We start from the raw sequence: 26,227 nt of genomic DNA, 5'->3' as shown, positions 1-26,227 counted from the left end.
ACTTGGGTATTCTTTCTTGCATTTTATGTATTTGTGCTGTAATTTTCATTTTCCTAATGTGTTATGTGAGGGACTGCGGATGGAAAGTAGCTCAAAGCTAAATCTGGCATATTTACACTTGGCACATTTCATGTTTTAAGTGTTCATTAATGTGCAATGTCCCTGCCAAATAAACGAATACATAAATAAATATAGTCATGTCATGGCTCTTGCTGAGATTTCTATTTTCCTCAACTTACAAACGGTTAAACGCCGATGCCTATGGATATTTGATTGGGGATAATAACTTTGATGGAGTTGATTAATGAAGTGTGGGCTCCATCCTGCTGTTATATGACTCGTTAAAGCCTTTAACTTATCTAGTTTCCTTAAGATGTCCCGACCACATTCACAGTCCAGCGCTAAGAACAGCAATCATACAAATATCCATCTTTTTTTTACTATCCCTTTAAAAATGTTCACGACTATTGGCAATGTCTTCAGCATCATCATCCCACTAAACATATCTGATAACCCTTAAAGTAAAACATACTAAAAATGTGCAGCAATAGAAACCAATAGAAAGTGGACATTAGCCACGGCAGATATTTACAACCGTTCACACACATCTTCCCACACTCTGAGGAATTGATCGGTATTGATCACATGTAAATGCTATTGATTGTCTCGCCCTTTTGTCTGTCTGTATCGATTCAGTTGTGTGTGTGTGCTATGTGTATTAGTGTGCGTGTGACTCCTTTTTCTCCCATGCCCTGCAGCTGTTGGAGTTTTGTAGCTCGGATGTTCCCATTCCTCCAGGCGCCCAAGTCCAGATCTTTACTTAACACTTTTTCTTTTGAAGTTATCCTAGGATCAGGAGAAAAACAATAACTGGAGATGGTCCCTTAACAACTCGACTTTCTTCCCCTCTGTGCAGGACACGTCTGAATGTACGCCAACTCTACTCTTTGGCATAAATCCAGATAAGCCAAAGAGAGTTTGGACACTCCTGGTGGAGGAAAGTGAACACCGGAGCTCCAGTGTTCATGCTCCTCAGGGTCCCCTTACTATTCTACTCTCCCAAAAGCCCATCCTTTCTCCATGACTTATGTGCAGTTATTCCCAACCTGTAGGTGGAATATATATTTCCAATAACAAAATGACATCTAGGGCTATTCATATTCACCAAGCCTTTAAACAATGCTAGCCACTTACATGCTATTATATTATTCATTTAAAATACATGTTGTAGATCACACCTGAGAATCGTCTTTATAGTGTTTTCATAAACATTTATCAATGATTTTTTTTCAGACATTTTATTTCTAATCAACAGATCTACCACAACCTGACATTTATACAGAGACAAATGACTCTTTTTATATTTGATTCACAGTGAGGGACACCGAGGCATGTGGGTCAGTCAGTAAGGGCTTGGACTGGGAGCTGTAGGGTCGCTGGTTCAAGTCCCCGAACAGACAGTGTGGACTGCTACTTGGAGAGGTCCCAGTTCACCCCCTGCCGTGATGCTCTTGAGCAAGGCACCGGACATCCCTCCCGCTCCCCATTGCTCCCCTGGCGCTGTATAATAGCTGCCCACTGCTCCTAGTACTATGAATATGATAAATGCAGAACTGTGTTTCATCCTCCGATTCTGAGCACTAGGGGGAGACAGAGACGGAAACAAAGTCTGTGGGGATGGACTTATGACGTTTCTGTGACGGGGATGTTTCTTCTGTTAAAATCTGCCATACTCGGCTCCGGAGGCAGTGCAAGAGAAGAAGGCAGGGAGAAAGCAAGGAGATGCAGACAACGATCACACGGACCAGGAGGATTATTCAAGCATTGTTCTTCAGCCAAAACTCTGGGATCTATCTCGACTTTGAGAAGTGTAGCTCACATTCGACCTGTGGATCCTATTTGAACTTGGAATAATAATAGTTGTTGGACATATTTACGCAGAGCTAATTTCATCGTATTTCTTTTTTCGGAGCCAGAGATGATGTCCCAACACTGACATGCCCCTTCCATCAAGGTGAGTTTGGAAAGAGGCATCGTGTGTTCTTTTAAACAAACGACTTCGCCTCAAACCGGCGGCTCCCAAGTCATACCCACTTGGGAGGGTTTAAGAAAGGAAATTAATAATAACTTTTCTTTTACACCGTTTTGCTTTCTTTTGACATAAAAACATCTATTTTACGCGTTTTTCATGCGTAAAAGTAACTTTAAACAGAAGTCAATAGTCTCTACTTCGGTTCGCTTTTCCTGTTGTATATCTAGAGGGATTTACAGTAGGAGTCCGGAGTTATTATGCAAACTATAAGAAATCGTCCGGTGTTCCTTTTAATTAAAGTGTTTTTTTTCCTTCACTATTGCTTTGCTATCTTCGAGGTCACAGAGTTCAGCCGCTGTTTAATGCACCACTCTAGTATATTAAGCGGTGAAGTATCCATGTTAAAGACACGGTTTACTGCCCGGTGGGAGGCGCACACGCACTTCTAGGCTTTGTCCGTGCCCTTATCCTGTAAACACAGTGACGGTGCAGACGTGCTGCTGAACGGATCTCGTTAGACATTTAACACCTCGGCACCGGATCAAATTAATGTTTGTTAGTTTTTTTTGTTGTACCGGTGAGCGTGTTTCCCTCTCGGCGAGGTTTTTTTGCCGGTATGGGTGCCATTCTCTACGTGCTGCCTGCCACGCTTGATATCTCCCATCTGAACTTGGGTCGGATCTGCACCGAAACCCACAGGGAAAGTTTATATTCTCATATGGCTGCAGGACAGACTTGGCGCCCACTTAAAGCCCGCGTGTGGAGGCTGTTTCTCCGTGCGTAATAATGCGTAAAAGGCAAAAGGACGACTTTTTTCATCTAAGGTGCATAAAAGTCTTTGTCGGTATATAACGACTTGTGCGTAAAAATAAAACTGTCTTTTATCATTTTCGGTTATTTGTCACAGAAGTTGGTCATTGCTGCTGGGAATCCCTGTGTTTAGGAAGCTGCTGTTCAGTCTGGACAACAGGAAGCGCTGCGTCAAAATATTTTGATGAGGCGTTCTAATCAGAATGGCAAGATTTGGCGATTAAACCTGAACATAACAACGACGTAAAATGTTGTTCCCAATGCAAAGCAGTGTTAACACCAAAAGTAAGATCTTAATAATTATACACTTTTGAAATCTAAGGAATCCTGAATAAAACCAGAACTGTGCGATCAGACAAAACGTTGCTTAAAATAACATTCCCAGACTGACGGGTCGGGGACGGATTTCTTTCAGGCTGTTATATGTGACGCAGTTCAATTTACTCCAGACACTTCCTTTATGATCCCACCCCCCGAGCACACACATAGACATACAGTCAAATAAGTATTTGCTGCATCAGCATCTTCTTTAAACAATGGAGACGCACCAGGCGGACACTTTAGCCATCATGAACACACTCACTGCACGTGAACCTGTCAAATACTAACTGCACAACTCTGAATATTTATGTGAGTATCAGCTGCAGGGGCACATGTGCTAGAATATAAAATAAGTCATCATAGTTTGTGTTGGCACGTCCTCATTGGCGCAGCACTCATCGCGATCCCTGTGAAATAATCCGGTTTATAGTTTGGAAACAGTCCGTAGTTTGCAGCTTCACATCAGCTGTTGTGTCAGACGCGAGGCTGTTTAGACAGAGTGACGAAAGCCCACACTGACGGTGCTGCTCTGACCATCCAACAGACCACCAAATCTCCCCGATGGCTCCACAGCAGTAACTGCACCACAGGGAGCAGATCCACTACCCGTGGGAGCCGCTGGAGCCTCAGCGCAAACCTCCTGTCCCCCCGATTCCCCCGGAGGAGTAGAGCCGGCCTCGCCCTCCGTGTGCAGAACCAGAGCCGGCTCCCCAGCTGCGGACAGCCTCGACGTGTTTCGGAAGAGATCGATTTTCAACTTCAATCGCCGCACATCCAGTGGATATTTCTCCTTAGAGGGAGACTCGCTGCCGGACTCCCCGCTCTCCCCTAAGGCAGTGACGGCTGACCGAGCCACGCAGACTCCGAGCCCGACCGGACAGGTGCTGAAACACGCCCTGCAGCGCGTGGCTGAGGCGCACGGGGGTGGACCCGGGACGCGCGTGCAGCACGGTGAGGATACAAAGGCACTTTGCATATATTACCGACGATCAGCTGAACACTGAATCCAAGCAGGATTTAGAGTTATCTGGAAAGGGATTTAATGTCACAAAAGCATATATTTTAAAGACCGTTATAGGAGCACTTCCCATCATCATTACTGGCACACGTTTTCACTTTTGAGCACGTTTCTTTGTCGTGTTGCTGCTATCCTTCAAGTCAGTGACTTTCCTCAAAAAGCAACAATGACTTGTAATCATAATGCTAAATCACTACTCATTTTGTAATCTAGTTTATCCGATTTATGAAGCATGCATTCCTTCAAATTGAAGTGTTTAAAGTAAGTGTAGGTGTCCCGCCCTTTTGAAAAAACTGAACCTGTAAAGTGTGAAAATGATTGACCTGAATCAGCCAGTTAGCTTTTCACTGTTTTCTCTGTGAAATAGCTGCTGTGTGGGTGTGCTGCAAAATATGAAACCAGAGCCCGGCACAAACTCACTGAAGCTTCCTTTATCAAACAGTTGAGGGTTAGGGCGGGTGGTGTTAAATGTTAACAATGAAAGTAAGAAGATGAACAAAAACTTGAGGTTGTTGCACTCCCCTTTTCCTCCTACTATAACTTACTCATGCATCTTTCCAAAATATTGTTTTACTCGCACATGTGTAAATCACTCAGATGGAATTTGCTCTCAGAGGGAAATCCAAAGATATTCAGGCAGAAACATGCAGATCAAAAACAAACTACTATGACTCCTCAGTGCTGCCAAATTTCCTGTGTTTTTGTTCCATCGTAATAATCCTCTTCCTGTTGATAATTTCTGCTGCCTTTTTTATGAGTGTGTAAAATCCTTCCAAAGGCCTGCAGATACAATCAAAATCTAATAGCAATGTAATGTATTTGCACAAACGTGATCGCCACTATATCAACATTAGAACGGAATAAAGACATTAACTAACTATTAACAGTGGACATTCACTTATGTCACCATTTAAGTCCTAATCCTGAACTAACCCCTTAGTTAAGTGATTATTTTCATCTCAAAATAACACATAATGACACTTCGTGATACGGTGTAAGGACAATGTACTTTTTGTTTGTTTTGCACGGGTGAGTTTTGTGAATGAGTTTGTTAGACCTGTTGACGTTGGACTGCTGCCTTGGATTCACAGTTTTCATTGAATCCTGCTGAGTCAGATTTACAGGAAGGAAAAGGGTCTTGACTTCTGGCTACGCCCAATGTTGTGTTTGGGTGTGTGTTTGGGTGTGTGTGTGGGGGGGGGTGAATGTGTGTGTGTGTGTGTGTGTGTGTGTGTGTGTGTGTGTGTGTGTGTGTGTGTGTGTGTGTGTGTGTGTGTGTGTGTGTGTGTGTGTGTGTGTGTGTGTGTGTGTGTGTGTGTGTGTGTGTGTGTGTGTGTGTGTGTGTGTGTGTGTGTGTGTGTGTGTGTGTGTGTGTGTGTGTGTGTGTGTTTGCAGGCACTATCAAAGTAATACGAATGTGGCAGCAACCATTCAGCGAATCTGAGGGGCAGAAAAACTTTAACATTTTCAGTACTGCCCCACGAAATGTTTATCAGAAATATCTATTGTTAGCGTTTTGATTAGTTGCAATAAAATGCCATGTTAAAGTTCTCATAAAGAACGTACATTTGTCTGTGCGCACATCAAAGCAACATTTACTTAATGTAGTCCAATATTTTATTACACACAACTATTAAATAGTAATTTCTCTCAAGATTATAAAGTATTTGCCGCATTTGAAGATGATACAAGATTTAAGGGTTAAGTAAAAGTTATTTAAGCGTATAGCCGTATACATATTTAGCATTCATAGCACCTCCAAAACATAGTTGGACTCAAAAAGGTATACAACTGGTTGCAGTAAAACCACACTTGTTATGTGTTTTCCTTGTCAAAACCATTAGCCTACATTACCCACAATGCAAAACAACCTTCTGCCGGTTTGGTTGAAGATTTGTATGTGTTATGCTAGTTGCTAATGTAGCCTCGAGCCGCTAGCCTCAAGCAGCGTTCTACATAAGTGTATAAGATCACTTGTTTCTAACTCAACACCTCTGAGTTTTTTTCCTTTCTCAAACTAACTCAATGGTCTTCACCTTAGGCAATTGTCACAGTTCGGCTTCATAAATCTTTTTCACATACGCAGTAGTACTCTCCAAGACACACTTTCATGCGTTAAATCGGTGTACTTCCCTTTTTAAGGAGTCTAACTAGAGGCAATGAAAGTATTAGTTGAAGCTTTTGCATTTCCAGGAGTTGTGTGTTGAGGCTCTGTGGTTTTCAGCTCGTACTGATGGAGCCACCAAAGTGTTTATTAGACATTAATCACTTCTCACTGCCTTGACCCTGTTTTTATGCCTGCTGTTTTTTCGGACGAGTAAACAGAAGAAGACACGCATGCTTAGAGCTATAATGCTGTCGGCTAAAGTTGCCCATCCTGTTACTTCGAAACAAACAAAGCTGTGACATGAGGCTGAGATTTGGCACAACAAAAGAAACAGCTGTGTGAACCCCCTAGCAGTGCTAGTGCAGCGGGTGACAAATATATTAACTAGTGCTTATTAATATCATTATCATGGGGAACTTTTCATTTGTTTTTTCAGATTCTCCTCGTCATCTTTACTTAAAATGCAGAAACTCACAAACTGCATGTTAGAATTGCGTGACTTTGTGATTCCCCCCCCCCCCCGACTCCTCTATTAAAACCCAAGCTTCAACCACATCTGCATTTGTAGGATAAATGGTGTTTTTCAAGTTCAAAAGTTATCTCCGGATGCTAAAATACAACTTCCTTATTGTAACCTCTCTTTATAATAGCAGTGATTAGCTTCACTGATTGCCTTGTGTCTCCTTTATTCTCTCGATGCAGCCAGCCAGACAAGATACCAGTCAAAACAGAACTGTGTGTGTGTGTGTGTGTGTGTGTGTGTGTGTGTGTGTGTGTGTGTGTGTGTGTGTGTGTGTGTGTGTGTGTGTGTGTGTGTGTGTGTGTGTGTGTGTGTGTGTGTGTGTGTGTGTGTGTGTGTGTGTGTGTGTGTGTGCACGTGCGCGTGTGCGTGTGTGTTATTCATTAAGTATGTAATCAAAATAGTCCTGTGTGTGTAGCAGTCAAAATAGGCTTGCAGGCCTTTTGTCAGATGCAGACTGAAACCCTTCGCCTCTCATTCAATCTGCTACGTCCATCAGATAGCACAGATAGGAGATACACACACACACACACACACACACACACACACACACACACACACACACACACACACACACACACACACAATTATTGTCCTTTAAAACAGTTTGGGTTATCAGGAAAGCTGGCCTCTTTGTGTGAATGAGAGATAAAAGCCTAAAGCGGATCAGTGTATCATCTTGTTGTTCATTACAGCCATCCCATCACAATGCTTCCTCCTCGTGCTGCAGGTTCTCCAGACAACGCCAGTGGAACAGTCCCTTTTGAGGCTTTTACGATTTATATAAACACTGTTTGATTATAACACAACCTAGAGGCTAGTTGTACAAAGATAGATTTAGCTTGAGGCTTCGACATAACTTAGAACAAAGCTGGCTAATAAGTGCATGTCTCCATTTCTTAAGGAGAATAAGATAAGACTGTTTTCTAAATCATTTGCTTTTTATTGCTTGCCCCAAAATTGTAAGCCATTTAAATAACTTTATGTTTTTTGAGAGATAGCTGAAAATGAACTCCCCATCAAGCGAAAAAGATGCTTATCTGTGTTTTAATTCTTTCATTTCTACAGTTATCAACAACATCACTTGACATAGTTTACATTTTGGTTCTCTTTTCTAATATTTTACAGAAAACACTTCCTGTATTTCCACATCTGTGCCTATAGTTTCCATCACATCTCACTGACGGGTGCAGTCAGTGCTCTGCTGAACTGATAATTACATTGCTGTTTAGTTCTCATAAATATTGGAGGATGTGAGAAATAATAAGCATGGGTTTCACAACAGCCTTAGTGAGTCATAAGTGAAGCTCGATAAGAGGTCAGGGCTTTCAGACTGTTCATACTGATTTAGTATTGACTGAAAATATCACAGATCAGCCACAGAAACACACGTGTACATAAACGTGTAATGTTCCAGTCAGCTGCACATCTTTGTCATAATGCGTGAGGCGCACACTCTTTAAATAATGGGATGCTAGTGATCCGTACATACATAGTGTGTGTGTAATGCAGCTTTCTGGCCAACAATGACGCAGCCTCCACTACAGTGGGAACATCAATACCATTACCAGGATGAGTGGAGTGCAGTAGAAAATTGGATGAGAAAGAAAAAAAAAAGTTTTTTAAAAAATGCTTCTGAAGGTCACCAAATATACTTGTGTCTTTATGTCTATACATCTTTTTATGCAGACTGCATGTTCAAACTATTAATCAAAAGTAGATAACCCTAACTTGCATAAGCCTAAAAAAAGCAGCAATAAAAATGAAACACATAATACATGCCTGTGTGATCTTAATTCTAAGGTGGGCATATTTTCCCCTCTTTGTTTCAGGACGATCTCTCAGCCCCTCTAGCACGCAGCAACGAAACGCAGCAAGGGACATGCAGAGGGAGGAAGTCGGAAGAGAGCTCCGACGCATTGGAGACGAATTCAACAGACATCTACTGCTCAGGGTTAGTGTGTGTGTGTGTGTGTGTGTGTGTGTGTGTGTGTGTGTGTGTGTGTGTGTGTGTGTGTGTGTGTGTGTGTGTGTGTGTGTGTGTGTGTGTGTGTGTGTGTGTGTGTGTGTGTGTGTGTGTGTGTGTGTGTGTGTGTGTGTGTGTGTGTGTGTGTGTGTACACTTTCCGTTTAGTGATTCAAGTCAACTTTATTGTCAATCTTTCAGTTTGTCTGTACAGACAGAGAGATCGAAATGCCGTTTCCTACAATCCCATAGATACAAATATGTATAAAATATGTATATCCTATATATACACAATCAACAGACACATTTATACATGTGCACACATTAAAGGTGGGGTAGGTACTTTTGGAGAAACCAGCTCGAGTTCACTAGAATTTGAAAATACACAGCCGGAAAAAATCTGCCTCTTCCTTACAGAGCCCCTCCTCCAACACACACGAACGTGCACATGACCAATGAGGGCACGAGATAAGTTTGTGCACAGATGGAAGGCTGACAGGCAGGTAGGCCATCCAGTTACTTTAGCCGGGCCGGCTCAGATGATTGGTTGTGCTTTTTACAGCGCCACGGCTTCCACAGTTTACATTTTTGTATGTATTTTTTGTCAAAGCACTTCAGATATTCATTGCTATCGGGATGTTAAGAGCATTCCATGGAATATAACAAAAAGTGTATCTCGAGCCGGTTTCTCAAACTTACCTACCCCACCTTTAAGATAAAAAAACACAGCAATAAATATATACAAAATAACAGTCACTTCAATATCTTTTGGAATGTACATGAGTGCAAGATTGTCCATAGCAGCGTAAAAAGGTGCTGGATTTATGTCCCAATCTAACAACAGTCAATAATATTGTTGGCCCCAATTGATAACCGTTTGTTTATCAAATCACAGGCTGTTTATCCATGGTTTTCTGTTTGAATGTGGTATGCGAGATTCTCAGAAGGGTTAAAAAAAAAAATGCTGGGGGTAAAAAATATTCCTACAATGTCGCCATGGGAGATCTGAGGGAGCCTATTTCCACTGCACCCCGGGTGAGAAGAACAAAATGATTTTGATCAGAAAATAACCGAGAAGTCCGCTTGAAGCTGCAGACGATCTATCTACCACAGAAAACACTAAATTAAAGAACACAAATGACAAAAAGATGACTTGTTGAGCTCCGAGCGGGGAAAAGCAGCTCCATTCGCCGCCTTCAAACACTTTCCCGCAGTGGGGAAGAAACAAAAACAAAAGTTAGTGGTACAACTTGGGTTTTTTAAATGTGGTGAAACCCAGAGGGACTCACTGACTGCTCACATTATAAAAGTGGAGCCTGTTTGTTCAGCCTCAGTTATTTCTCTGCTGGCTGACAGAGGAACTGACGTAGTGGAAGCGTTTGTGAATGCAGGTTCTAACTTAGCATTTATCAATCTTGTGAATATTGGACACACTTGTAAAAGGGATAATGTTATTGTTGTGTTGAATTATTTACACTGGAAATACAAATCACTTTGCGAGTCTATACTTGCAGCAAAATATGGATGTAAATGTGGCTGGATTTCTTTTCTTTTTTTAAGCGTGTAAGAGTCTGGTTTCATATCACCTTGTATAAGTGAAGAGATGGACCAAATGTAAACACCTTTTGTGTTTGTTAACACGTAGGAACCTTCAATTGTCTGCTTATGTTCAATGTTTTTTTTACATTATTAATAATCATAAGATGACACTGTTATAAGACCTAAACTTAACACACACACACACACACACACACACACATACACACACACACACACACACACACACACACACACACACACACACACACACACACACACACACACACACACACACACACACACACACACACAGCATACCAATACCACAGAAGGAAAACAGACTACAAACAAAACCAATCCTTGTATCATCACCTTTCTCTGGATTATACTACTTTCACCTCGGAGGCATTTGAATTCTTTCCACTATCCACCTGGCTCTTTATTGAAACTTACCATTTTGCAGATTTTGGAAATTACATGACGAGTATTTTAAAAGAGGGATGATTAAGCTTGATTGATCAGCTGTGGTTTTGCTATAAAAATGACAGTAGCTGTAGTCTCTGAAGAGTTAATTACATTATTGCAGAGAATATAAATCCTCTGAAAGGCAGGCAGACGGGTTGTGTTGTAAAGTTGCGTGGCTGCAATAAGAGTTAATTTCCTCTTGGCTTCTGTTTCCCTGGCAACATTTCTGCATGTTGCATCATCACAGTTTTATTTACTCCACTATCAAAGGGATGAATGGAGCTTTAGGAAGCCAGAGAGGAAGAGTGAAAAAAACATGGGTAACTTGAATCCCATCAGATAAATGGATTAAAAATATAACTGAAGGACAGGCATGACGGGACTGTCACATCCTAGTGTCGAGCTTAGAGGCTCTATTCTGCTTTTTTGGGTTTCCTCTTTCCTGTAGTGTGCATGTGAATGGTCTGCAAAGGCTAAAATCCCAGGGAGTTTTTCTCCCACGATCTTTCCCCATCTGAAACGCCTCCATTGAACTCCTTTGTTTAGTTTCGGAACATCATGACATCACTATGTAGCACTCCCACTTCTATTGGCTAGCACTCAAACACATTGTACGTGAGGCTACAGTAAGTGGCGAGATATCTCTAAGCGGTTGACCAATCAGAGCAGACTGGGCTCTGGTTTGGGACAGAGGGTGAAAAGAGGGGCTGCAGCAGTATGACAAAAATAAAGACCTTTTTGAACATTATAGCATTTCACAGTAGAGGCAACAAATACAGATATGAACCTGAAAATGAGCAGAATCGGTCCTCTTTAAATTGCTCGCTCAGTGTCAAAAGATTAGCTGTGATAAATCTAGCGAGGCAGACTAATTACTCAAATGTGTTCTCCCCTGTGTTTAACCTTCTGGGTGTTAATGAGCATCCAACAGGGAATCGGTTGATCTTTTCTGCCATCATGCTTCTGCGCCCCCTTCAACCCACACACATCCTTAACCAAAAAGCCATGAAACCCCTTAAGCGATGTTATTCGAGAGCACTTGTGGTTCCAGCAGTCAACACATTGCTCTCAAACCCCCTCATTAACACAGCTGGGCTACTCATCCATCTTTCAGGATTTGGTTTTGATCAATCACTGCATTTACCTACCTTCTGGATAATCACATATACAGTCATCGTGCACCTTGAACATTTCACCAAGTTAAGACACATAAGTCTGGGAAAATCAGGAGTTTAACGTCTGACAGCGGAATAACTCTAAGTATTTGCTAAGAGTCATGCGAGGCGGGTTTGCTCTAACAGCTGTGAGTCGAGCTGCAGAGGAAATGTGATGATTTAACATTTAGTAAAGAGAGGAAGAGAAGTGTGTGTGTTTGTTTGTGTCTTAGTGGTAAGCCATCTGTGAACCTGGGTATGGAATAATCCAGAATGTGTCAGCGTGCATGTTTGTTCACGCTGCAGAACAATGAGGAGGCAGATAAAAGAGGAACATGGAGGTTTGTTCCCTGTTGTTGTGCATGGTTACACTTGATTTCATAACCACTGCATCATAAGACGTTTTTCAGGTTTCACAAACATCAATCAAATAATGATCAGTATAAGGACAGAGCTGTTAGGGAACAACCAAAACGGTGACGGTAAATGCACATAATAGATGGATAGATAGTTCTTTAATTTGTCATTGTACAGGTACAACGAAATTACAATGAACTCAAGGTGCCAACACGCAACAACAAGACAATATACAAAACAACAAGACACTATAAAAACAAGAAATGGAACTTAAATAGACATGATAGGGAATATGTACATACAGTAAATGAATAATAAATTAAATTGCACGATTCCTCTCGTATTGCATGGAAGGCTTATATAATTTAAATATTAGCAGCGTTTAGTTAGTGCACATATGGCTCTGGGAAAAAAACTGAATTTGAGTCTGTTTGTCCGGGAAGACATGGTACAGAAGCGCCTGCCTGAGCGCAGCCGTACAAAGTGCTTGTTACCCTCAATAGCCAGAGAAATAAGGAAAAAGCACTTTAATAACACGTCAGAGATACAGCTTTAATTCCTCGTTGCGGTTGAATAAGGCTGTGATCAAGCCAGTGAGGTATCCTGTATTTATCTTATTCCATCTATGGTCATACTCGCAGGGAAGGGGTGAGATCGTGGGAGAAATTGTAAATATCTACCTTTCACTTCCCAGCTGGCAAGAGGCTGCTAGCATAATTGGGGTTGTTTATTTTCTCCCGTAGCCAACAGTGTACAAGAGCCACGGTACAGGAAGGTGGATCGGTCTGAATTGGCAAGAAGAAAAAAATACCAACACTGAACATATGATTGCAGTAAGTTTGCTTGTCATCTTTTCTGCTGTTGGCAAGTATGCACCTAATGCCTTGGTAGAGGAGAATACTTGTTTTATCCTCAGATCTTTCGCATCCTTGAGAACTTGAGAAATCTCCTTTTTATAGGGGTTTGATTTAATGCCTGCTCTCCGTACGCATCATTAAACGGTCTTGTGTCTTTTTCAAACACGGCTAAACTACAGGGTTCATTCCCACCACCAGACATTCAGTTAAATTCACCACTTCACATCCTTAGTTTAGTTTAGTTGATTTATTGATAGTGTCGTGGACAGTCCCCATCGATGAACTGTCACAAAAACAGTAAATGGAGCAGCTTTAGCCGACATGGCTAATTTCCAGCTATTGTCCAGATGGTAATAGACACTCTTAAAATCACAATATATCAACAGCATTAGTTATAAAAAAATATAAAATAAAATGAAAAGGATGAAAGACAAGTAGATTCAGGCGAAAGGGATGGATAAAAGGGAACAATAAACAACACACGTACTACATACAGTATATGTCACATATAGCACATCACAATCACATAACAGAAACCAGGGGCAACATCCATGATCACAACATGTAACACAACATGTAACACAACATGTAACACTCACACCATACTCAACACAGACTAGTGTGTGCAGGTGTAGTTTTCAGTGAACCATGTTTCCTTTAGACAATAACCTCCATGCTTTGAGCTCTTCTGTGCCGTCATTGGAGACCTGGGTCATTCAGGACACATTGGTGGAATTACATTTTCTTTAAAGGAGGTTTTTGGCAAATGAACTTGATGAACTCCATGAACTTCACTTTTTTCACCAGGCAAGGCCAGGCGTGACGGTGAATCAGCATGAATCACGACCAGATACAGCGTCACATTTAGGGTGATTCAGGCAGCTGGTGTGAATGTTAGAGCGCCACAACCCCAAACAAATGTATCAGAGTAGGATTAATTCAGTCCTATTAACATGTGTGAGGTCTAGAAGAGACAATATAACTGAAGAAAAGAACACGTTCCAAAACACACACAAAAGGACGGTCATGGTCCCAAGAGGAATAGACTGAGATTAAACTGAGTGTGCTAACACATTGGAGGGATTATATTCTCAACATCACAAATAAAATTGGACAAAAGGAAATTCCAACAAGTTCACAGCACTGCCATGAACTTCACACATGGATGATTTACCATGACATTCGGTACAGATGTTCCTGCTCCCATCAGGATGATTTATTACAACTTAAGTCATCCCTTAGCTTTCGATCTTTCCCACCATCTGGAGAAAAAACATGTCAACTATCATGGAGCAACATGGACTCTTAGCCATCATCAGAAACATAAAGCACTGGACAGCAACATGAATGCTACACCTATATGAATAATTATTGTTAAATTAATCAAACGAAAATAAGAGATACACTTGAATATACATCCATGAATATATCACCAGGTTTAGGGGGATTTTTGTAGCGCATTGTCTGACAGTATGAACAATGAACCACACATAACTGTTGAATAATGAGCACTGTGTGTTCACTCTCCTGTCGAAAGAGTTTCATCGCCTGAAGGCATCGTACGATAGGCAGGGCTGAATATCCTCAGTCTGTAGTAAAGGTTTTAATGTGACTCATATCATCTGAGAACACACTCACAAACACACAGGTGTCTCAGAAATTAGCAAAGCACTTCTTTAAATAGTGTCATATAGAACGCACATTGAGATGATTGATTATTTGTCTGGAAAACATGTTCAGCGATGTGTCATCAGCCGTATCATATGTAATTATTTGTTTTCTGCTGCTCTCTCCTTTGCCCTCATTTAATCCAGCCTCCCCCCCCCCATACTCTCTCAGTTAAACATTGACACAATGTGTGCGTGAATATGTGTTCTGTTTGTTTTCAAACATCTGTAACCATGCTCAGTGTGTGTGTGTGTGTGTGTGTGTGTGTGTTAGTTAGCCTAGCGTCCGTGACAGTGTGGATTCATTATGGTTCAGCCCTGTGGTTACAGAGCTCTCAGGGAGCAAAGCACAAGGTCTAATTATCCTGCCAAAACACACACACATTAAAACACTGACACACTTAAACTCGCTCAAACTACACACAGACACACACTCGAAAAAATACCAACACAGTCACACAGTCGTCTTTCAGTAGGAGGTAAAAAAAACCTTTGTCCTGAAGACAGAAATAACTCAGAGGGACAGGCTGCTGCTGTTTTGGTTTGTGTGTGTTCAAGTCAAAGAGCGGGAGAAACACATTATTTCTTATTCAACCAAGAGTGCATTGCTGTTTCTATCAGGAATGCAGAACTAAACACTGATTTGTTTACAGCATTGCTGTAGCTGAAGGATTGTTCCGTTGAATGCTTCTCTTGTTTTATTTTTCTTATATTTCCGGGGCTTTCTGATGACTCTATATTGCACAAATATTAACAATGAGCAGCTTCTAAGCTCTACTTTATTGACAACATGTGGTCAGTGTGCAACAGGTAAGGCCAGACACACACACACACACAAAGATACGTTTAAAACCCTGAGTCACACTCTTAAGAATCTCTTAAACATTGGTGACATAAGTCATGTGGACATGCATGGACTTAAAGCGATGTTAGTCAGCTAGACTTTGGATTAAAAACCTTGAGTTGTTCTTCTCTTGAGCAACATATTAAGTTGTTTCAGATTCAGACATTATACATTATGAGAGCATATGCATTAAGCACCTTGTTGTGCATTAAAACATGAAGCTCACATTGCAGTTAGAAAACTAAACGGGCAGAGTTTTAGAGTGGACATTCGGCAGGGAGTAATGACAGCTGTTGCTCTGTGTGTCTGCTTGTGTGCATGTGTGTGTAGTATGAGTGCAGCCTGAGTCCACAGAGTTATTTTTGCTGCAGCATAGTAAGTTGTGGTGACCAAACAAAATCACATGAGCTTTTTGGAACGAGCTGACTCAATGTTTCCACTGTGAAAACAAAGCCACCAGAAGGAAAATCAAGGCTGAGATGAAATATGTGAAACTCTCTGCAACAGATGTGTCTGAAGGCAGCATCAAAAGTTTCCAAAGCTAAACAGAAAAGTAAAGACATAATATTTAAAGTTGTGTTATTAAAATCACCTTTTGTATCCTATCAATGGTCTGGGATTTTGGCACAATTTGAAAGGATTTCTGTTCAACAACTATCAATTGAATTCTGTGTTTGGGCATCTTCATATATTATTAAATAATAACTGATATCCTTTCCTTCGAACCGTGCGACAAACTTCGGCTGAGCCCGAGCACACCAAAAGCTGCAGTTCCAATAATAGCCACTTGACTCGCTGCAAAGACTACAAATGGGAGCATCTCATGGATGTATAAAGAGAACTAATACAGCGTTCGAGGCGGGAGTCCGTTCAATCTTATCGAAGTTGCTCAGTGGCGCATGAAGCCAAAATGGCCTGAGTCTTGAGGGAAAAAGTACCTGTATCTATAAAGCCCATTGCGAATACTTGCAGTTTGCTTAAGCCCCGCCTCCAAATGAAATCACCTCTGAATTCGGTTTTTACAACTTTAAGATCCTAACCATTTAGATGAGGGCTGTTTTTAATGTCCATACTGGGTAGTTGATCAAGTTATGTTTGGGGCTCAATGACAGCACAGACTGACACAGAAGCTGTAGTTACACACCGACCTCAATGTTAAAATGCCCAAAAGCAGAAATAAACATGGTACAAAAAAAAACGTTTTCTAGTCTGTTGATTATTTACTGCTTCACGACAACTTTAAAGGGGCTGATTTTTTTATAAAACTAGCCCATTTTAACAGTCTGTGTTTTGAACCTAGCTTAAAGCTGCTAAATACACTGATCTGTTCCTCAGCCTTTTTCTTGTCTGTCTTCTGGCTTTGGTTTACAACATGATGTAGCCTACTGCTGTAGCACGTGAACGCAAATCATGGATGTTGGAGCTTCCCATCAACATTAAAGTCAGGACACTAGAGGACTTTTATAAAGGGTGTCTGCTTTGCACTTGTATTAGACTGTCGTTATAAAATAACTGATGTACAATAAAGGAGAAACCCTTACTGTGAAGCGTTCATATGCCCAATTTATATCAAGTGTCAACTGAAATACATGAACATAGATGGGTGCTTAAAAGAAGGGGGAAAGTATTCAAACAAAACAGGATCTAGTGATTGTGACATGAATTATATGCAGATATTTGGCACATGCTTTTTTGCTTATGGTTTTAATGGTTAGCTAAGGATTGCAATGGTGCATTATTAGTTCAGTGACTTAAATCTGACTGGTGGACTTCCTGCTTGACTGACTCTAGTGAGTTGGTTTACTTGAGTTATGGATATTTCGCTTTTTGCTTCTTTATTTTGAAATGCCTGTATGTCAGTTTTCTCTCATATTGCATCACAATAGCATACTTGTTAGAAGCCTGCAGACGTGACGAGACGGCAGGAAAACGATTTGTGGCAGCAGGTTTTCTATTCTCAGATGATTGAAGGGCTTATTTGAGGTAAGAGTTCAAATGAGGAAACTATTAGGAGGATAGCTATAGGGTCTGAGTGTGCCTGCACGCGTGTGTGGTTATTTTTCTGTAGTCCTGAGGTTCAAGGCTGAAACTCAAGTGTTTGGTGAAACTGGTTTTGGCTTGGTTTCAGACTCTCAGCTTGCAACCAGTGAGTTGAGGAGAACATCTGCTTTAAATCAAGCCTCTCACCCTAACTGAAATATGACCAAATAACAGCCCAATTGTCTTCATGATGTTTTAATGCACATGTAATTATAAATTTTCCCAAAAGAACATATGATTAAATGTAACTTTTTTAACATTATTGTTTGTGTTTAAAAGAACATATAAAGATCATTTTCTGGTTCATATTAGTAATTTACTACTGTGACGTGTTTACATGCTTTAATGTTCAAAAAGCTCTTTATTTTTCTCATACTGCCTGTGCTGCAGCACCTCTTTTCACCCTCTGTCTGAAACCAGAGTCTGCTCTGATTGTTTAGCTGGCCGGCTCTGTTGTGATTGGTCAACCGCTTAGAGATGTCCCGCCCCTTAGCCTATCACGTACAATCTGTTGGAGCGCTAACCAATAGAAGTGCGAGTGTTACGTAGTGATTTAACTAAGGGATTTTCTATTAGATTTCAGTAAACTGCAAAACAGAACCAATAATAATAAGAAAGCTAATTACTTATAGTCTCATTCAGCCGCTTGTTAGCAACCACTGTTTTCTGTTTTTTTTAAACTTTGTTTATTGGGTTTTTTCAACAGCATACAGTTATTCTATCAGAGCATGTATCAAAAGTAGGTAAACAAATCTTCACTTTATAGAAAAATAGGTAGAGTAACAACGTAAATACTGCTTAACACCAAGGCCAACAAAATCCCACACAGACAGAAGACAAACAGATATACAAAAACAGACAAACAAAAAATAAACAAATAGAAAACCAGTCCGCTAAAACATAAACGTCAGTACGGCAGCAACAACCCACCCAGTGTTGGAACCCCTCCAAAATGCAAAAGTTTAGTCAGGAATGATTGGGAACTTTATCCTTTTAACACATTTGAAAAAAGGGCCAGCAACCACTGTTTTTATGACATTTGTAAATTATGCGATTGTGTACCAATTTATTTTACGTTGTAGAAAAAAAACATTTCAGTCTCTTAAGCTCTTGCTTACCACAAACCTTTTTCAGGCTTCTTTCTGAAAACCCATTCAGGGGAACCAGAAGTGCTTTAATGTTAACTCATTTCTAGTTTTTAGGACTTATTCCTGCAACAAAACAACATCAGACAAGCAAGACACAACATGCTCATTTATACACGTTGAAGAGAGCCATGGTAAATGGTTTTCCCAGCATAGAGTCTTATCTGGAGCTATCAGCCCTCTGGATATTTCTTTATAATTAATCCACAAGCATGACAGTGATATTTATCTTCTTATAACACAAAACAAGAAAGCAAATCCTCAATATTCTGCTTCGCTTGCTCTTCGCATCGCTCATTTCACTACATCACTTTCAAAAACGTTGACATTCAACATATCTGTGGTTTGCAAAAACGTTAAATGCCATCATGTCTTCATGGCATCTGGCTGATCTGATTCGGATGTGGTTTGAGAAACATTGTATACAGATATTGGTCAGATGTAAATGCGTCAACCACACACATCGCGTCTCAGCTCCTCCCAGGTGCACCACATCCTCCTGTTGTGCTGTCATTCTCGGTTTTTCCTCCACTCTTATTAGCTGCAGAACATGTCAAATATAGTAAGTGCTAACAGTGGAGGATATAAAGAAGGTAGGTGAAAACTGACAGAAGACATCTTGCATTTGGAGTCCAAACATCTGAATAATCTAACACGTGTTTAGGAATGACTTGCACTGCTGACTATCCCGTTTCTTCTATGATATATAAACGTGTAGATCAATAAATGTAACATCTTCTATTAAACCAAGCTTCATGTCTGATACATATCACGGTCGGCAAACGGAAGATCTTCTAGAGAGTTTTGAATCTTTACAGCGGTTGGTGAGGTTAGGAAAAAGCGCAGAAACTCTGCCAACCTTAAAACCACAAACTTGGCCCAGTCTTCCAAAACTGCTTCGAGGAGAGACAAGTCTCTAATTTGCAATATGATAAATGTAATAAAAAATAACAAGAACTATAGTAGTATAATTATAGATACCACCAACAGTTGCTTTCCTATAACAAAGGGTAAGATCTAATCTGTGATGTAAAACAAAATGGTGAAAAGGGGCACTGCACTTTTCTGTAGTTTCTAAACCCACGCTTGTGATTTACTGTCATGTCAGAAGTCCAGGCAGCGGCGTTGTAACTAGATCTTAAAAAATGGTCTTGATATTTTCCTTTGTGAAAACAGATGACGTTTAATGAAATCAAATGAATCTTTAATGACTTTATCATCTCTGCTGCTCCACTAGTGGCTAGGGGGACCAGGTCCCAACAAACCAAATGTGGGACAAGGAGTATGTTTGTGTGGGACAATGTGGGACACCCTCTCAACAGCACCCCGGAAAAAGAATCTCTATTTCTATTCTGTTTCATTTTGTTTATTCAACAGCATCCAATAAACAATGACAGAAAGTGAAGTCAAAATGCAGTAACACTTTAGTATCTTGATAAAGAAAAGTAAACTAAGGCTAACCAAGGCAGCAGGCATTATTCACTTCAAGTGTTTAGAAATGCATCTTCCTAATTCAACTAGTGTATTACCTGTAAAAGTAGGTACAACATACATTTATAGATAAAATAAAAACATAAATACAAATCAAAACTGGCCAGGAGGGAACAAAAACATAATAAAACATCAAATAAAATAGCTTTCAGTTTTGTCACCCTACTGGTGACTCATGCTCATTTAGAGTAACAAAGGTCAGACTGTGATGATCATATAAAAGTACACTATGATATGTCAGTGTTTTTCCAGATGTGTTGTTTTGTCCAGATGTGGAGATTTTATTCATTTTTTTTTCTTCTTAAAAATGAAGTGGATTTTAACTAAACCTCAAACCCATGATAAAACAATAAGAGTTTACAGCTGCACCGTTGTCTCTTAGTTGCATTCGGTCACACATTTAACCATTTTAAGCATGCTAAAGTGAAGAAAAAGGACTTTAACCTGTTAAGCCCCAAGGTACCCGCCGGCGGGATCTTAATATTTAAGAACCTATTAATGTGTTATACCAGATTAACGGGAATAATCTCAGCTAAGTGACGATACAAACCATTTTTGCCAAAACAAAAGACAAGTCTCATAAGAAGCATCTAAATGACCCCTGAGCGAAAAATGCTAACGGACATTGGCACAGAATTTAAGATAAAAGATACCCTTATTACTTATCGTAACTGCACATACAAGATATCCGATTAAAGCTGAGGTTCCACAGATTATTTAGGTATATATATCATCACTGAGTGATCCGAATTCTTGACAGGGGAAGCAAACTCAGACATCACAAAACGTACCTTTACGGAGCTTTTACGGGAGATCGTCTCACCGTAGCTGTCAATCTGATCAAAAGACTTGTTCAATGGCATTAAAACGAGAAAAAACGCGGCTGAATCGGTTAATCCATAGGTTGTTAATGTTTCTGGGTAATACTTTTTTAAATTTATAATCCATAATTCAATTTTTATGTAAAAATCGGAGAGTAAAAGTTAGCTGCTAATGGTAGCCACCAGAGTTATCGCAGCTTCCGGTCTTGGCTATGCGGCAGTCTAACACACACACATTACCAAATAAGGAGTATGTGGGAGTTCCCCTCGATTCCATTGGCTCTGACGGTTATAAAGAGATGTCAATCAGCAACATCGAGCAAGGGGGGCCAGAGATAGGTCAAATCAAAAAGTGTTTTCTTTTTGCTAAATCTGTCTAAAAAGGTCAAATTGCACTTGTTGTGCATCAATCTTGATACAGGGTACTTATTATATGTTGTAGTTTGGATTCCTAAAGCTTGTAGTCTACTAACCCATCATTCAAGGGTGGTTTTCACGATAAGTTTTTTTTTTTTTTTGGACGGACACAATAATTTACATTTTCTCACTGTGTCCAATCTGAATTTACTTTAAAATAAAAACATCTATATTGATTCTGACACTTCTACATCCAACTCACAGGCGTAACCTTGCTTTGAGAAAAAAGATTATTAATTTAACCCTTTTAGAAGTGAAGATATGGTCATTTGTTCTGGGAATGTCATTTGTGAGCCTGAGACCTGAAAAACAGGCTCGGGGCTTAAACAAATTACAGCTGAGTCAGATGGGAAGGCCATCAGTTCTGCTGGTATTTGGACATAAACCACATGTTGAATGCACAAAAAGGATGACCTGATGATGGCCCTAAATAAAAATCGAAATGATCACCAAAGTCTTCACAATTTGTCCTAAGGGGATCAAGAATTCCTCAACCAAATTTCAGGGCAATCTATCCAACAGTTAGGTCCTTTCAATTGCTATCTCAAATATCCATCTACTACATCCTACTGGAGCAAAAGTCAGTGAGGACCATCAATGAATAGAAATACATCCTTATTGTTAATATTGACATGTTTTACTCTGGACTTACTATAGTTCAGTAAAGAAATAGACTTGGTATTGCCAAAAATGTGAATCAGACTGAATCTCCAAAGGGTAAACTAGTCTTCCACTCAGCTGTTTCCTCCTCTGGTGTTAGGCTCAATGTGTTTTAGCTTGCTTTCAATAACGAAATTCACTTATTGGGGAAAATCTGCTGCTGGAGTGTGGCTGGAGCTTCCTGTTGCAGAGGTAGAGAGCAGGATGGAAATATAAAATACCCAATTCAGTCAACAGCGTTCCAAGTGTTTTCAGAATGGTGCCAAAAAGAAGTGAAAAGACAGTTAAAGCTTACAAGGGGAAGGAACTATTAGAGTCATAAACCAAAACTAATGATGTCCTCAGGGTTATCTCAGGTTTGGCCAAACATTTGACAATTGAAAAATGCAGTGGATGTGCATTACTCGGTGACCCTCAATGACCCTCTTAAAAAAGTACATCACACCTGGAGACGGTGGAAGAACAGAGAGTTGTGGCAGGATGTAGAGAACTATACTTACCTGCTTCCTGTGGATGTACACAGTGTGTGTGTGTGTGTGTGTGTGTGTGTGTGTGTGTGTGTGTGTGTGTGTGTGTGTGTGTGTGTGTGTGTGTGTGTGTGTGTGTGTGTGTGTGTGTGTGTGTGTGTGTGTGTGTGTGTGTGTGTGTGTGTGTGTGTGTGTGTGTGTGTGTGTGTGTGTGTGTGTGTGTGTGTGTGTGTGTGTGTCACAAAGAACTCCCTGAACAGGACTTTTTTCATCCGTTAATAACAGACACAGTTGGGAAAGTTTAACTCACAAGAGCTTCAGCCAAATTCACTTTACATTTCATGTTACGTTACGTTTAACAAAACAATGTTTATCCATTATCTTAACATCTCTTTTATATTCCATCTCAAAATGAGTCAACCAAAACAACAATGTTACCTCCTACTCCAGCTGTGTCAGCTAAGCAGGCAAACACAGTTATAAATGAAATGTTTTCAATCAAGTCACGGAGCTAGCATTAGCTTAATTAGCCACCTAGCTACAGCTGATGACATCACGGCAGCGGTCCTTTCAGCTACTTTCAGGCGAGAAACAAGACGCTGCTTTGGTCTGAAATCAAAGGCCCATTGGTTTGACCATATCACTGTTATATGCAGAGTGTGGGAATGGAAACATTGACAGTTTTAGCACATTAACCAAGAGAGGCTAGCGAATAATCCATCAAACGTCATCTATTCAAAGAAAATTATATAATTCTGTTGTCATATCTCCACTACTTAACTTTTCACCTTTTTTATTCTGTTCAGAAACTGGTTGACTTGGTGTCGTGATGCATGAAAACAAGAATTAATAAAAACACCGGTAGAGAACTAGAAAAATATAAAAAATAATTTAAAATGAAAACATTGGTACTATTCGAGGGCGGGACTGGTTCAATGTTTATTGCAAAACTTATTGAAATGAACTTATTGCACAAATTAAACCTGGAACTAACAAAGCTTAAATTATTGCCTATAAAACAACATTAAATAATCAGTTGTATTAATTTCTTATGGCTCTATCTGCAGCTTTTCCAGAGTCATTTCTTATGATTACATTTTCCCACAGGCCAACAACAGCTTCAAAAAAACTATTTCCCTCAAAGAAAAATCCAAACATGCCCTGTTGTCGCAAGAAGGAAACATCCATTAAACTCAGTGTGCTGCTCTGTGATGCTAGTTCAAGCAGATACTTGGCATCTCATCTTGGGTGCAAGGTCATCAATGTTTGGGGTCAGGCTCTGAGCTGAGGAAAACGTCAGGATGGAGTGAAGGTGTGCGTGCAATATACCGGCGGGCCAGATCTAATAGTAATTACAAATTATCCTGCGGGCCGAAATGTAATCCACCAAGGGCCTGATTTGGCCCCCGGGCCTTGAGTTTGACGCCTTGAGTTTGACACATGTGGTTTAGATGATGTTGTGATGTGTTTGCTCAAAATAAAATAACAAACTTCCGCACATGCAACAAAGATAAGAGTCCTTTACAATATTCAAAAGAAATAAGCAAAACTCAAATAAAATAATAAACAACTTAGGTATTCTTTCTTTCTTAATAATGCTTATATAACTTCATAGGGTAATTGGACGATTTGTACGTGTACGGTTAAAAACTGTTCCTCAACGGCGTCTCTCAAACAGGTTGCCCATCACTGTGGCTTTAGCACAGGCGCCTTGGGAATTGTAGTCCTTCATAGTGTGTTGACTACAGACGTCACAATTAGGTGGCCTTTCTTATAAATCAAAAATACTGGCTCTAAAACATACCACATTTTCATTAACAGTGCAACATCTCTTCTTCTCCTCTCTGTTGCAGCGTGAGGCAGAAAGACTCAGACGACAGGTAGTGATCCATCCCAACCCGCTGCCTCACATCCACCAGGAGCACGCCGCGCTGCTCTGCATGGGCCTCCTCTTCCTCCTGATTGGACGCATCATCTACCTTCAAGGAAGTGCCAACAGCTAGGACTACTCTCAGGTTCAACCCCTTGGAAAATCAGCAGACCTAGCATTTTCCTTTATGATGTTTCCGAGTTGGATCCTGTTTGTCTTTGGAGACCTGATTCCTACCCTCTTTCCTCCGATTTTAGCGAGGAAGAAGGAAACTTTTGACTGTCGTTATTTAAAAGGACACGATTGGTTAGTACCTTTAATGAACTCTAATATGCCCGGACTTTCGTTTTTTGTTGAGTGTTTGCGATACCACCAAAGAGCCACAATGTTTTCACTCCTTTCCAGCGCAGATGTCGTCATATCACCAACACATGCCTGTGGAAATTCAAATGTGCCTTTTTAAAGTTTCCTGTTTACTCTTTTAGCTTCTTTTAAGGTTTTTTTTTAATGGACAGAGATTATGAATTCCTCAAGACCAAACGTTTTTTAAGTTTGCGGTTCCAATCTGCAGACTTTTCCCAATCATTCCCCCTGGTTTCAGTCCGGGAACGTCCCGTCACCAACATGCAACATACCAACAACCTCTGTGGAAACCAATTGGGCCAAAATGATTGTTTTTATCCAACATTTTATACAAACGACTGTCATTTTTACGTTTTTTGTTAACGTGAATTACGTCTCTGCTTATGTCTTATTTCAGCCACAGAAATTAATAGTGTCCTGATAATTTGAGTACTGAATGATGAAGGTGTTGAAAAGTGTTGAGATCTCATGACGTGTGTTTTAAACCCCATTCGGACAGGGCTGAGGTTAGCTGGGTAATACAGCATTCTTGATTGTAAAAAAACAGAACAAAGCGATATTTTCTAGATTAAAATACACATTTGGGACTAAACAATATATTCAAATTCCCCGTGGTTCCTCGGAAATGAATCCTGTCCGACTGCAGCTTAATACGGCATGTGTGTCATCATTAATAACAAGGGTCCATTTTATTTTGTGTGTCATATTTCAACAACCTGGGTCCGAGTTTTTTGGCTAGCTAATCTGTAATCAGGAATATTATCCCTTCAATGGTACTTCAAAACGATGCAACATCCTAACGCTCTTTTAAAGAAAGGTGGAAACACATTACTTTGCATTTCAGACATTTCCCATCTTGGAACGGCATGTTCTTTTTTTTGTGTTTCATGACTACTTAAACCTTTTACAATTTACTGTACCTGCCAAAAAAAGACAAAGACATTAATTTTAGAACAATAATAACCTTGGCAATAAACCTTCCTCTCTCTCTGTAGCCTCTATCGGTCCCTATCTCCCTCATTTCAGAATCCTTTTTATCACCAAATGCAGTCAGTGTGGATGAATTCTTACAAGTGTCAAAAGCATTACTTTCCAAAATGATTTCCTTCTTTGCTCTGGTTGGTTTCAGCATTAAAACACAGGATTTGCACGGGAATAAACAAAAGCAGTCACTTTATTTGAGTATTTGTTGCTTCGCTGCCCAGTTGGAGTGAGACTCTTATACCTCATTCACACCAACGGTGTTTCAGGGCCGTTTCGGAGCTGGAGCTTGAAAAGCACCGGGTTTTCCTGTTCA

At 40.3% G+C, this 26,227-nt stretch overlaps 1 protein-coding gene across 2 annotated transcripts; it reads left to right on the top strand.

Annotated features, from left to right (window-relative positions):
- Positions 1-940: 940 nt before the first annotated feature.
- Positions 941-25,931, top strand: bcl2l11 (BCL2 like 11). Of its 2 annotated transcripts, XM_079690389.1 has the most exons (5): positions 941-2,014; positions 3,708-4,114; positions 8,641-8,762; positions 13,032-13,121; positions 24,551-25,931. In XM_079690389.1, the coding sequence occupies exons 1-5, from the start codon at positions 1,998-2,000 to the stop codon at positions 24,698-24,700; spliced, it is 786 nt and encodes a 261-aa protein (XP_079546515.1). In that variant the 5' UTR covers positions 941-1,997; the 3' UTR covers positions 24,701-25,931. The 2 variants fall into 2 exon arrangements, with proteins under 2 accessions (XP_079546515.1, XP_079546516.1); XM_079690390.1 differs by lacking the exon at positions 13,032-13,121 and having other exon boundaries at positions 957-2,014.
- Positions 25,932-26,227: the final 296 nt, after the last annotated feature.

This window comes from Notothenia rossii (genome assembly GCF_949606895.1).
Source record: "Notothenia rossii genome assembly, chromosome: 6".
In the NCBI taxonomy this organism is placed as follows: domain Eukaryota; kingdom Metazoa; phylum Chordata; class Actinopteri; order Perciformes; family Nototheniidae; genus Notothenia; species Notothenia rossii.
This window is presented reverse-complemented; position numbering and strand designations above follow the sequence as displayed.